The sequence below is a fragment of the Salvia hispanica genome, unplaced genomic scaffold (genome assembly GCF_023119035.1).
Source record: "Salvia hispanica cultivar TCC Black 2014 unplaced genomic scaffold, UniMelb_Shisp_WGS_1.0 HiC_scaffold_279, whole genome shotgun sequence".
In the NCBI taxonomy this organism is placed as follows: Eukaryota; Viridiplantae; Streptophyta; class Magnoliopsida; order Lamiales; family Lamiaceae; genus Salvia; species Salvia hispanica.
Window position 1 is genome coordinate 1 of NW_025952002.1, and position 14,851 is coordinate 14,851.

Sequence of the window (14,851 nt, forward strand, 5' to 3'; positions counted from 1 at the left end):
TGAAACCTAAAACATGCTTTTCTACGGAGCAGAAATAATGCCTAATTAATTCTCCAAAGATGAAGATGGCTAGCAATTTCTCCACGTGACGCTTTGAATACTAGACCACGAGATCTCTCTCTGGTTCCCAAACTGTACTCCGATATCTGTGTGGGCTGATCTCACCAGAATACTAGGACTTAAATAAAGAGAGACAGAAAAACTACTTATAAGAAGGGAGGGAAATTCGATCAGCTCAATATGAGGGGGCGAAATTTTTGAAAATTTTAAGAATAAAAATTGTGATTATTTCTGTCTCCTTTATTCTCCTATTTATATTAAGTTCCTTTTGGGCCCAGACAGGGATCTATGGAAGGTTTTGGATATGGGCTCATCCAATTTACTTTTTACTAATTAAATTGAACTCACAATTTAATATAAGCTTAATTGGAATATTACGAGCAGCCACTACAGAAGTAATATTGAACTCTCCCCATCCAAATCCGAAATTATAAGTAATCCGGGTTTCCGTTTTAACTTTCATTTCCCGCGCTTAAGATAAAAATGTCCATTAATTAATTAATGTCTGCTATGGACTTAATTAATTAACTTCTTATTAATTCCAAGAGTGGACTTAGCATGAAACACTTATTTATTATTCATAGAGTAATCAAACTCCAACTAGCTAGGTTCCGAATAATAAAACCTTGTTTCGCGCTCCTCTTGAGGACATTATCAAACGAGACTCTCCTCGCGCACGATTCAATATAATAGCAATCCTAGCACCGCTAGATATTAATCACCACTACCCAATATATCAGGATTATTGGGTTACGAAAAACCCGCACCATTTGATAAGTCAAAGTAATGCATAATCAATACCGTATGCTCAATGCTAACCTACATTGATTAAGAAACAAATATTTATCAAGACCTCGCCTTTCAGTAGATAGCCTAAGGACAAGTCTTGCTGTTAGATCCGTTCAGTGCTATACCACACCAATGTCATCTTATTTCAGTAAGGCTTAGAAATATGCGGACTGACATTGCAACCTTTCTCGATGGATAGTCTAATTCCATCTAGGTTGTGAAATTCTTCTTTTTCTTTGTTTAGGACTGACCGTGTTACCTTAAAGTGGACGCCGCCCACAACCGGTCTACTAAAACAAAGACTTAGACCTTGTTAAGTTAACTTATACATTTAAACATGCAATTAACATCCATTAAATGTAAAACATAACAACATTATGACAAAAATAATATGTTTTATTCCTTGGAAAATAAAATAAGAGTTTTACAGTATTCAATCACTCGAAACGTGATTTCTAGTATACAAACTCTAACATGCCTATTGCCATTGTGGATGCTCTAAATAGTAGATAAAATATCGACATAAGGATAATATCGGCATTATGTTATCATACGATAATTTTCATGGTGTTTTTTATATCAACATAGTGTATTACAAATATCAACAATATGACATGAGAATATCAACACAAGTACAAGAAAATATCAATACAGTTTTATTGATATTTTACCTACACTATATTGAGATTTTGCATACACTATATTGAGATTTTTTTTGTATTTATTGATCAAATTTGCTTATCAACATGTACGAAAATTGAAATATAATTTATCAAATTTCATCACACGAACATCGTCGAAACATATGCAATTGAAATCTCGTTGAAATCGTTACAAAATTATCTTTAATTTGATAAATTTTTTGTGAAAAAATAATTTAAATCGAGTGAGTTATGTAAATTTAAAGTTTTGAGATGATTTTGATGGGTAAGAATTGACATTAATACCTTTTAAATTTATTTAAATAATTTTTTTAATTTAAAATATAATCCATGTGGCATTATTTCCTAATCTAATGGCTAAGATTTTATCTTAATTTGTGATCGTTAATTAGTTAGCAATTGATCACTCCCCCTCATATTTCTATATACCATCTAAGGGGTGATCAATTGCTAACTAATTACGAATCACAAATTACGACCGTTTTAGGGCGACAGTTTTGAGGGAAATCAGAGAGAAAAGAGGGAAGAAGAAGGGAGGAGGATCTGGCATCCAATCTTCATCATCTCGGAGACGGACTACCACTGACTACCGGAGAACACCATTAATCTTATGGTTTTTCTTCTTTAGCATGTGGGGCTAGTTTGTCTTCATTGCTCCTAACACCAGTAGGATGAATTGATTGTAGAGATTTTATATTTAATCATTCGCTTTGGTTTTCGTCAATGGTTTGTATTTTATATATGTTATGTTTTTATGCATCTAATGTAGTATATTATTTGTCTCTTTCTAATGTCTCTTCAACTTGGAAATTGGATGATAACATAGATGAAAAACTTATGAATTTTACCTTGTTAAGAGAAAAATGCATAAGTGAATATTGATGTAAAAAAAGTCTTCAAAGTTGAATTAATACTTACTACACTTCCGTGTGAGTTTAGTTTGATGAGAAGATGTTATGTGTTAAGTGTTCAGCTAACCATAATATTTGTCGGTTTTGAGAAGTTAGTCTAGTATTTATTGCGCTTCCGCGGGAATAATAGTCTAATGAGTAGGTACTTTTGGCTATGTGTTCAGCTAGCACTAGTACTATAATTCTTTAAGTATGTTCAATACTTTTAGCTAGAGTGTAAAATTGATACATCGTTCTCAATAGCTTATGAACTTGAATATAGAATCAATACAATAGTGATTCATCTGAATGTTGTTTTCACTACAAACTATCTGTTTAGATTATTTGTCTATGATCTAAATCTGTAGAATTTTAGGGATGTGTTAGTGATGTAAATTTTTCGAGCTTTTATATCGCTGAACTAATAAAACATAAGTATATCAAAAAGCTCTAAAATTACAACCTTTCTGCAAGAGTACAGATTTAGTTGTAGTAAAGAGTGTCGAACCACAAGGAGACGTATGATTATTTAACAAGGTTTGACAAGATTTATAAACTAAATTTAAAAACTAAAGTAAGAAAATAGAGAAACTCAAGAGATAAAGAAGATTGCTCCAAACAACATTCAGATGAATCACTATTGTATTGATTCTATATTCAAGTTCATAAGCTATTGAGAACGATGTATCAATTTTACACTCTAGCTAAAAGTATTGAACATACTTAAAAAATTATTTGTCTATGATCTAAATCTGAATGTTGTTTTCACTAACTCCATGTTAGGAAAGTCTTGGAGAGAAATTAGGTATAATCATGCGCCGTCCGATTCCAGCGGGCATTTGGGCAACTTCCGGCGGTCGCTGCGAATTCTTTCGGAGCTCTCTGGACTACTACGAGCAGTCGCTGGACCTGTTCCTCTTTCATGCAAGAATTTCAAGACGGGCTGCTGCAGGAATAACGGTCGATGGGCGCCAGCGGCCGCTGAGTACGGTCCAACGAACCGCTGGCTGGCTCGAATGCTCCAGATTTCAAACTTTGACTTTTAACTATCTTTTTAGGCTCTATTTTGCACATTTCTCACAAAACACGTCAAAATACCAAAATAGTTAAAATATGCAAATGATGGACATGTAATGCAATTTTGACACTCAAAACGGACCAAATAATGGCCTCAAAACAATTCAAAATTTTTGCGTATCAGTTACCAATTCTGATCTAATATGTGGATCATCACTCAATTCCCTCACATACATAAATCACGCATTCATTGTTTGTCAAAAAATCCGAAGCATTATCGTATAAAATTGAACAAAGTTAAATGAAGTCTTAGATATCAAAATCTGAAATTTATATAAACCTAAAGAGTTACTTTCAATCCATAGAATTCATGCATTTTAGCTGCCAAAAACAAAATGGCACAAATCATGATTAAAGTACTAGACATGAAAGCATAACTAGATAAAATCTAAATGTTGATCCTAAAGTTCTCGGTCTTCTGTTGCCTTCAGGATGGATGATGGATGATGGATGAAAGAGAAAGATGAAATATAAATGTGATTTATAAGACTAGATCTTGAATTCTAGACCTCTTCGATTATACATTATGGAGAGTGTTTGTATACTTAGAGACTCATTCTCTGATTAGGGTTCAGCACATTTGCCGTAGAATCTCAGCGGACTACTGGCATGGTGTCAGCAGGTTGCTGACTACTCATCGGCACTCTCGGAATAGACTCGGCGGACCGTTGGGTGAGAGGCTGGCTCTGGTGCATTTTGCAACGGGCCACTGGCGCTCTCAGCGATCGTTGACTTTGGGTCAGCAGACTGCTGAATTGCTCCAGTGAGTCTAAACTTTAGTTTCAGTCATTTTGTACTTTTTTCTATATTTTTTTAGAGTGAACTGCATTAAAGGGCCCTAACTTTTCGGTTTGTAACACCGGTGATCCCTAATAAAAAAAAATCCTACCACAGGGGTCTAACAAAATACTCCCTCCGTCCCATGTTATTTGAGGCATTTCTTTTCGGCACGAGATTTAAGAAAGTTGTGTTTAGTGAGTTAAATAAAGTAGAGGAGAGAGTAAAGTAAAAGAAATAAAGTAGGTGAAATTAAATGTTTTATTTTTAGCCAAAAATAGAAATGACTCAACTAACTTAGGACAATCCAAAAAGGAAATACGACTCAAGTAACTTGAGACGGAGGGAGTGTACAATCACAAACAAGGTTTTTTCGGATGATAACACCGTCAGGCCCTAAAAAGACATTCTTGCCTATTTACTGATGCCGCCTCTGCAGATAGTCTGCATGCACCTGACACCCTACCAATGATGTGACTGAAATGTCATGTCTTCTCTCCTCTTTTCCGCAAAATAAGGCAACGCATCGTTTCCCATAAAGCAAACATTCAGGTGTGGGCCCCTTCCACCAGCGCCAAAGCCGCACCCCAACCCCAACCTCTTTTCACCCCTCTAGCCCACGCTTCACCTTTCGTTTCGTGCCACATTAAAAATAACCAATCCAATTTTATAATTATGTATATTAAATTATCCATTAACTATTATTCGAACTACAAAAAGGAATTTCACTTTTATCTTGTTGCATCACATTTGGGGTGTGATAGAAGATATAGGCTTCCGTGTGCTGAAATATCATCATGGGCATTTTATAAATATATATAGGTACGTTGGAAAAGAAATTTTCTGACATGGGTAGACAATAAAAAATTATTATTACATCAATTGATTAATTACTTAATCTAGATTTGTATACCTATTTATATTTATTATGCTCTTGTCATAATAATCTAGTCTCACCACAAAAGATTTTCCATACTTTTAAACCTTTTTTTTTTTTTCAATTTACAAATTTTAATTGAACTATATACCTACCATAGTTTAAGAATTAAGTGGCATCTTTATTCCACTCACAAATAACTTTTCCACTAGTTATGTTAATTGAATTATTAAAATTCATGTCAATAAAAAGATGAAAAATAGTATTAGTATCATAAAGTAAGCGAGCTACTGAACGAGTAGTTATATGGAGTATATCAATTTTTAAAAATCGGATCGGATCGACCGGTTCGGCCGCAAACCGGTAGGTGGTCCGATCTGGTTTGCCCTATAGAACCAGTGACATGTTCAACCGCCATGAACCGCCGAAACCGGCCGGCCGGACCGGGAACCGAAAACCAGTTTAAATGCTTTTCAAAATTTAATTTTAAAATTTCAGCCTTGATAGGTGTCGAACTCAAGACCTCATGGTAAACTTACCAACAATTCTACCACTACACCACAAAAACTTCTTGATAGATATATGAGCATAAGTTAGTTTTATATATTAAACACGAAATATTTTATCTATATAAACTAATAATTCGTGTTAAATAGCAAAGTAATTAGTAGTGATATTTAATTATCATCCACTTTATTTATGTATCACTAACTGCTTGTTTTTATTATTATTTGTATAATACGTATATTATAATTATGTGATTAACTATACTTAAAGTGTACAACTATTTGATTATATACTATTTACTCAATATATATTTTTAATTCATGTTTATTAATATATCTTTATGTATAATATTATTTTGCTGCATTAATTTTTGAAAATAATACTATGATCTTATTTATTTTTATACATAAACTATTAAAATATTTTATTTACAATAACTTACTAGTAGTATAATTTATATATTTAATCATATTTATTAATAAAATAATTAATAAAATTCTATCATTCACTAAACTTTTATAGGTGGAGGTGTAATGTTTTTGGGATATACTAAAAATATTTGGTATATTATTTAATTATATATATACATTTATAATAGTATAACGGTTCGACCAGTGATTAAACCGGTTGGACCGGTTGAACCATGAATCAGTAGCTTCGCCGGTTCGCCGGCCGATCCGATTTTTAAAACATCGGAGTATATAGTATTTGGTATTATGATGAATATGTCTTACTCCATCTAATTATATTTATTGATAATAAGTAGCGTCAAAACAAGTACAGTAGTATAAATATGGGGAGCGTTGAGTTACAATCAATACAATCTTTATCAATATATTATGCATTTGTAGGTCCTAAAAAAAGAGAAATGCTATTGCCATTGTCAATGGCATAATTAGAGCTCCACCTTGTAAATCTTAATGGCTGGGTAATGTATGCTAACGCATAATTATTCTAATATCTATACCATTACTTTATGTTGATATGATTATTATGGTGAATAATTACGAGCATTATAATAAAATGGATAAGGCTAATCAAGATTAGTGGGTGGACGTGAGGACGTCCAAATTTTGTTGGTGAAAGTACGATTTATTTTTAAGTATATACACTAATGGGTGGTGTATACAGGTAAAATACGTATTGTGATTTAACAGACATAAATCCAATGTTGCATCAAATGTAAAACACAAAAACAGAGAGAAATTGATTAAAAGAACTTCTCTTATTAGATAGAAAATTTACTATAAATAGCTGTATGATTTTTGACATCTCTAATTACACACCAGCTTGAAGTCACAGAGTAGGTGTGCAGAGTTCTGCAGGTTTGAGGGATAACGAGATAAAATTGCCTTTCAAGTCATTTGGGCACTTTCGTCCGAAAAATGGCAAAATATGCAGGGTTTGTGATTTTATATTTTGTTAGACCCTTATGATGGAATTTTTTTTGTTAGGGGTCATTGATGTTACAAGCCGAAAAGTTAGGGCCCTTTTATGCAGTTTACTCATTTTTTTATAGCATTACTCAAAAAACAAGCCAATAAATCAAAATATACGCAATATATATTCACATGTGTTGTAATAAAATTGACCCAAATCTAGGTCCTAAGCTTGTAATTCTGTGTTTATCAGGGCCCATACCCGACTACAATGGTTATTGGCTAAACACTAATCGACCTTATAAATAACCATTTCAGTAATTAAGTAGTCCTACTAAAAATCACTAAAACTATTGGATCATCATGAACAGGAAAAATGGATGATTAGGCTAAAACAGATGACCTAGTTTCTATATTTAAAAAAAACAATAATCTCCTTTACTAGGTTTTCATTACCTTTTTGTTCCAATCCTCTTTTGTAGAGTAATATTTAAATATCTTGGTATTGAAAATGTCCACAAAGTTTAGTGGCTTAGATCCGGTCCATGGGCACCGTAGTGGCTTCAGTGGCGGATCCAAGATCCGGAAATAGAGGGGGCGGAATATATAGTATTAGCTTAATTTAGTGCGGACATGGCTATTTTTTTCGTTGTTCGGGACGACGTCGGAGGCAAACGGAGAGGTCGGACATGGTAATTTTCAGTCCCAATAAGGAAAAATTAGTCGCACGGAGGGGCGACCGCCCCCTCCTGCTCCCCCGCCACTAAGTGGCTTAGTCTGATGGAACTGATGGATTATAGTAAATAATGAGTAAAGTACTATTTTGATATATATGGACGAAAAATGAAGTTGGACTAGATCTTCCACTTTTGAATATCTAGTCCTAAACAAATGAAATCGTCATCGGATCGGTACTCTTTTGACAGTTCGTCAAAATACGGTCAACGAACGATTACTGAAATTTTGACTAATTTAGTTAAAATGTCACTAATCGCCTGTTGACCGATAATTTTTTATGGAATTGTAAAAAAGGACCGATCTGACGACGGTTTTATTTATTTAGGATTCTATTTTTAAAAAGTGAATATTATGAACTATATTTTGACTGTATGTTTAAAATCAAATTCGTACTTTATTCATAAATAATTCAATTTTGTATGATGCATAGTGTTCTAGATTGATTACCGAACTGATTGAGGGCAAGTATCACATGCTTTTCCTCTATTCAAAATAATGCTTGTTATTGATTTCATTTTATTCTACTTTTTGGTTACGCATTGTGGTCAAAATTTTAAGGTTTTGTTGCGGAAGTTTCTTTTTCCTTATCTAGAAAGAAGGGAAAAGCATAGAAGTCACCATCATAAACCTGCGTCACGCATTACCTCATTATTTGACTAAAGAATCCACTAAGAGTGTCCATAGTGGGAGGGCCGCGGCCCTTGGCCCGGGCTTGGGTAGGGCGCGATCCCCCACTACTGAGCCGAGAGGAGGACGCGGCCTGGGGGGGTGAACAAGCGATGGCCGAGCTCTCGGCCAGGCCGAGGCTCCTGGGCACGCGGCTCGGCCCGCCACTGCAAGGGCCGAGAGCCGCGGCCCTTGGTCAGATTTTTTTTTTTTTCGAAATTGTATTTATAAATACTATATTCATCCCATTTTTTTTTATCTTTCTCAATTCTAAACCCTAAAATTTCAATCTCTACCATTTTCAAAGTCTACAAAATGCAAGTATGCATTTTTAATTATTATAAGCATATAATTTTTATTCTAGTAATATTAAAATATAACAAAAATGTATGAAAATAATTTTAATTGTTGAAATATAAAAAAAAATGGTGGCCCGAAGAGCCACCATTGTGGTGGTCAAGTTTTCATGGGCAAGGCCAAGTTTGTTGGGCATGCCCAAGAAATGGTGGCTTGGGCATGTTCAAGAGGGCCACCATTATGGATACCCTAAGTACCTCACTTTCTGTTAATATTTCACAATGAACTCCCCAAACGTTGTACGGCGGTCATGGACATTTATTTCAAAAATATGTTTTTATAGTCAATCTTTGGAATGGTGATTGTTCTTTATATTCTCTCGTTACAAGTCCCAATTGAGTTCGTCATGAGTTTTAAAAAATATAAATGAAAATAAGTAAGAAAAGATAGTGGAATGAGAGACTCATTTTTATATATTAATTTTATAATAGAATGTAAGTGGAATGAATTAGTAAAAAATGAGGTGTACCTACCATTTATAGTAAAAATGAATCGAAACTCTTAATAATAAATGGAGAAAAATAATAAATTAGGACTTCTAATGATGGACGGAAGAAGTCCGTGGATAATAAATGTATATAGCCTCCATGAAAGGCTAGCAAAATAATTCCTTCGTATAGGACCGTCTCATGCAAAGGATATAATACTCCACATGAAATATTTTTTACACCTATCTAAATATAGTCAATAAGTAATAAATGTATAAATTTAATTCGGTGTACTCTCTCTTTTACTTCTCATGCAAAATAGTTGTACTCTCTTTTTTAGTTCGTCACTAATAAAATAACACAAATTCTATTTTTAAATAACTCTCTTTAAATGATGTACCCAATCATTTTATTTTTTCAATCACTATTTAATATTCACACTAATTTTTTTCTTTTCAAATTAAAAACATTGACCAGCAACTTTTATATCTCATAGCAATTAAACAATTGTGTAATTTTAGTCAAGTCGGAGGGAGTAGTAATATTTATGTTGTTTTGAGGAAGCTTTGATGGATGAAAATGTTTAACTTGATTTGCTGAAGCAATGGAAAGATAATGCATCTCGCTCTAAAGAACTTGCTAGATTGGCACGCGGTGTGTTTAGCATTTATTTCCTCGGTCTAATAAGAGTATGTATTTTTTGTTGGATACGGATTTTAATGCATAATTGGTATAGTACGAGAGAGACAGAAAGAAAAAGTAATTGAAGAATTGTTAGTAGAGAATGAATCTTATCTCATTAGAGATAAAAGAGTTTCTAAAATTAGAAATTAAAATACATACGCTTGTTAAACGGACTAAAAAGAAAAAAAAAAGTGTACACCTTGTGGACAAAAGGAGTATATAACAATAATATCCGTTTAGTATTGAAGCGCATATTTTGAATAAATACAAAAATATGCTCATTCCTGATAAAGTGCAGGTTTTCATTTTTACAGGTAATTAGTTGCGTGGTTATTCTAATATAAGTTTTTAATTTTGCTTGAAATCTTATATTTCAAAAACTATAATGGGACGGTCCAAAAAGGAAATGTAGCACTTATAATGGGATGATTCAAAAAGGAATACACCTCACTTATAATATGACAGAGGAAGTATAAAATTAAAGATTATTTTTTTAGTTATTTTATATTACCCCCTCTGTCTCATAAAAATATGAGTAATAATGTAGGTCTTCATATTCATTAATAATACTTTAATCATTTCCCTCTTATCTCTTACTCTATCAGTTGTGCATTAATTCTCATGTTATTTCAATTATTTATATTTTTGTAGGATGAATGGAGAATAAGAATAGGCAATAAAGTGACAAATTAGATGTCAAATATACAAAACATAATTAATTAGTTACGACTATATCCAACCCATCGGATGGCCTATCAGGTCAATCCTACTAAGATCGACCTCAAATTGTAATTTTTATATAATTAGAAATTTCATATGAATTGCAGGCAACTGTACTGACATTCATAGCTTTATATCAAGTTCAGTCACATTTTTGAAAGAACAATCATGAAACAAATTTGTTATTTTAGTAGATAGAAGCCGATGGCAACCTTTCCCTACATATCAAATTTCTATTTGAGGATTTAATATTAGAAAAACGAATACAGTCATCAATCTTTTCCAAATACCTTGTATATACACATATTCCAAAGGTTTCTCTATCATATTTTAATACTCCTTACGTGTATAAAACAGACCCATTACATTTCCCTAGTCACCTAAGGCTGCGCACGTGACAATTATCATATGTCATATTTCTCTTTCAATGTCAAAAGCAATCATATCCTATGTATATAAGGTAAAACTAAATATAAATAAAGTTAATAACCAAACATTTAGTTTTATATTTTAAAAAATAAAAATAGCTTTAAAGATAGAATAAAATAATTAAATAAATAGATATTTTTAGCTTAAAGTACATGTAACTATTATTCCATCCGTTACCTAAAAATAGAAATTTTTGAAACACCACGAGTTTTAATATTAAAAAATGTAAAAGAAAGATAGAAAGAAAAATGTATTAGTGAAAAATGGATCCGATCTTATTGGAGAGAAAAAATAATTTAATTAGAAAGTTTTTACATTTAACGACGAATTTAAAAAAAAATAGTTATTACTTTTAAGGAATATTGGAGACAGTACTATTATATAAGAAGGTCAAATCAATATCAAAAAAAGTTTTGTGATGATGGATAATAATTTAAGTGTGGATAAACAGAAACTGTCGATAATTACTTACATATTTAATCAAATAAAATATCATACTGTCTAAATTTAGTTATATATTTGATCAAATAAAATATCATACATGGTTGCATAGAAACCTATGAGCTTGCGGGTCATCCAAGGACCTTTACAGAAACTTCTATTTATTCCATTTTCCTCCAACCTTCCTATCTCTTAATCAAGCCGAATATTTTCCATTTTCTTCATTTTTTTCAATCTTCATCAATTTCCAAGAAACATCCTTTTGTGGATTGCCTCTTTACATCCACACATAGTTAGATACCTATATATATATGTATGCCAACTACTAATCCTATAATACTTCAAACAATATCTTTGTCCCATCAATCATCAAAGTCCCTCAAAAAATAAATTTCCCTATAAAGAAATGAACTGCAATGATCAAAGCATCCCAAGATTGGTGAGGAGCCTCAAGAAAGGTTACAAAGGCAAGAAAAAGAAGAGTGACCAACTCAAAGTAGTTTACATTTCTAGCCCCATGAAGGTCAAGACGAGCGCCTCGAGATTTAGGTCACTTGTGCAAGAACTAACAGGTAAAAATTCCGATGTGTCTCAATACATGGATGAGAACACGGATTATTTGGCGAAAGACTTCTATCATGAGATTGATTGTGATGATCAATCTCCGGCCAAGGAGACGAACGACGGTCAATACCGGACTTATTCGTCGGTATCTACCGAAGATACCCCTACAAGCTCTGACTCCTTTCAAGAGCAGATGGACATTAGTGTGTTCACTTCTCAAATGAGAGAGGAATTTCAAGGGGTGTTTTCGTCCAATTCGTTTTATGACCCTTCGCAACTTGATGTTCTTGGAAGCTTCGATGAATTGCTATGAATTTATTTTTGTAGTGTTTATATAGGCCATGGTCTTATTAACACTTCATTTGTATTTTTTCCTATCTTTGTATCATATGTTTATATTACAATCTTGTAGGAAATATTGCTTAGCATAGTATTTATTTATTATGGATAGGGTACTTGGATTAGGTGTTTTTATATTGAGACATGAATAATACCTAATTTCTAGTTATATCAAGAATCACGGAGTATCTTTTTAACGTTAGTTGTGTGTGCGCGCCTGTTGTGGTCTTCGTGCTCGTGCATATGCAATCCAACGTATATAGGGTATAGATCCTCTTATATTGCCTATGATTGTAATAAAATAATAACCCATATCTGCAATAATGATTAACAATATAATTTGGACCATATAATCTTAGGATCTAGTGACTACTATTAATCCCTTTTTTTATTTTTAAATGAAATGACATTTTTTATATTTGAATATAAGATCCCAAACTGTTATTCTTCTCTACTAAAATATTTTTAAATTTTAAATTTCACAGAACTTTTTTTAATTTTTTGATATTGTAACACAGGAACAATGATATATTTTTTTTTTTTTGTGATAACAATATCACGTTTCTTAACAAAATGAGAATGAGTTCGATGCAGAATGATATTGCTCAATAAAGAAAACGATACTAAGTTCCATACAAAACCAATAATTGAATGGGTTAATGATCAATATAATCATAACGTTTGATCAAAATCTGATTTATCCCACACCTGTCCAAAAATTTTGAATGACAAATCATAATATTTCAAAATTCTCAATTGTCTCATGTGATCAAATTTGTGCTATTATATTCAGTTTCTTGAGCTCAAAATTACGTCATATAATAATCTACATTGTCTGATGCTCCTCAACCGTTGAGGGTATACACAAGAGGTCCCCTGTAAGATATCTACTCATACATGGGAAGAAGAGGAAACTGTCATTCTTACTTTCAAGTTAATTCCAGTTTAATTTAGTGATCTTGATTCTTCACAATCACAAGGTTGACGAATTGCTCTCATATCATTGCTATGCTCATATACATTTATGTCATTATTCATCCAACATCGAAATATGTATGCACCAATTTAGCATCAAATTTGCCTCCAAAACAATTATTATGTGACAATTGAGAAATTTTTGAAACTTCTTAAGTTATCATTCACTTTTGAAAGCGTGGGATAAACTAGAATTTGACTAGACTTTATAATTTTATAGGCAAAAACTATAACTAATTTTGTGGCCATTTGATGTAAATACGATAACTGCCATTATCAATATCAAAGAAAAGCATGTATCTCAATTGATAAGATGTTTAGGAATATTTATCTCAACTGATTAGATATTTGAAATGGAATATGAATAAGCATTCCATCATGAATAATCCTTTTATCATTACTTCAATTACCAGATACTCCATATTACAAGGTCGTATTAGAATGTAAATCATAGTAAAGTTTCAATTATTGTCGCAATCTGCAAATGATACTGCACGCTATTTCAACACCACATTAATCAATATACAATTCTCATAAATTCCAATGACAACGAACACACATCAACGTAGCCATTGAGGAATAACACTTTGATGGCTTAGACAATATTTAAATGACATAGCAAAGGCAAACGAAACAACACAGATTGATGTTAATAGCAGTCTATTTTCAGATGCACAACAAGCATGTGTTGACAGACTATGCGGACTTACTTTTGAGACGGAGCGTGAACCCGTGTAAGGATAAGAGAAGCGCCTTCAGCTTTTCCTTGGTTAATTCGTCATGCAAGTTGCCATCGCTATCGAATTTAGCAGGAGACTCAAACGCATTGAGGAAGAACTCGGGTTTGTTGACGAAGTGAAGATCAATGTAAACGCCTACCTGACGGAGGTGATACTGAGATCGGCCTCCACCAAAACCTCCTCCAGCGCTCACAATTGCAGCAGTTTTATCAGCCCAAACATTTGGGGGCCGAGATGCCCAGTCAATCGCATTTTTCAGAGGTCCTAAGCCAATCAAAAACAAAACGCAGGTATTGTTCATACTGATGTATTCAAGTGCTGACTAGAGGCATGGCAAATTAAATGTTGAATACACACATACACAACATATGACAGGTGAGCATGATTATTCATAGTGATCATTTCCTACTCAATAGAAGGGAGATATCGGTGTAACATTTTACCATATAATGCCATTATTCGGCTTTCTACCTAATGGGAACATAAAGGCAACAACATTTTCCAAAATCATAACAACACCTCATAAAATTTCAAATTTGAAACCTTATGTTGTTAGAATTGTAGCCACCATACATGTCATTTTGTATCTTTATTTACTAGTGTTTATCCCTAAATGAGAATGGAGATAAGAGACATCATTATCATGACGCAAGTTCCGTGACTGGTAGCTAGTCCATTCAAGAATCTTGTACCGATTCTATATCATGAATTAGGATAGTAGTGCGGAGGAAGAAGAATCAGGGAACTCACAA

At 32.9% G+C, this 14,851-nt stretch overlaps 2 protein-coding genes across 2 annotated transcripts; one reads left to right on the top strand and one right to left on the bottom strand.

The window, feature by feature from the left end:
* Positions 1 to 11,772: 11,772 nt before the first annotated feature.
* Positions 11,773 to 12,553, top strand: LOC125198802 (sigma factor binding protein 2, chloroplastic-like). The gene has a single exon (XM_048097069.1). The coding sequence runs from the start codon at positions 11,888 to 11,890 to the stop codon at positions 12,356 to 12,358; it is 471 nt and encodes a 156-aa protein (XP_047953026.1). The 5' UTR covers positions 11,773 to 11,887; the 3' UTR covers positions 12,359 to 12,553.
* Positions 12,554 to 14,055: 1,502 nt separating this feature from the next.
* Positions 14,056 to 14,555, bottom strand: LOC125198803 (NAD(P)H:quinone oxidoreductase-like). The gene is made up of 2 exons (XM_048097070.1): positions 14,543 to 14,555; positions 14,056 to 14,363 (listed from the first exon to the last, which is right to left on the bottom strand). The coding sequence occupies exons 1-2, from the start codon at positions 14,553 to 14,555 to the stop codon at positions 14,056 to 14,058; spliced, it is 321 nt and encodes a 106-aa protein (XP_047953027.1).
* Positions 14,556 to 14,851: the final 296 nt, after the last annotated feature.

Coding starts and splice junctions, on each gene's coding strand:
- LOC125198802 (XM_048097069.1), top strand. CDS start 11,888: ATGAACTGCAATGATCAAAGCATCCCAAGATTGGTGAGGAGCCTCAAG.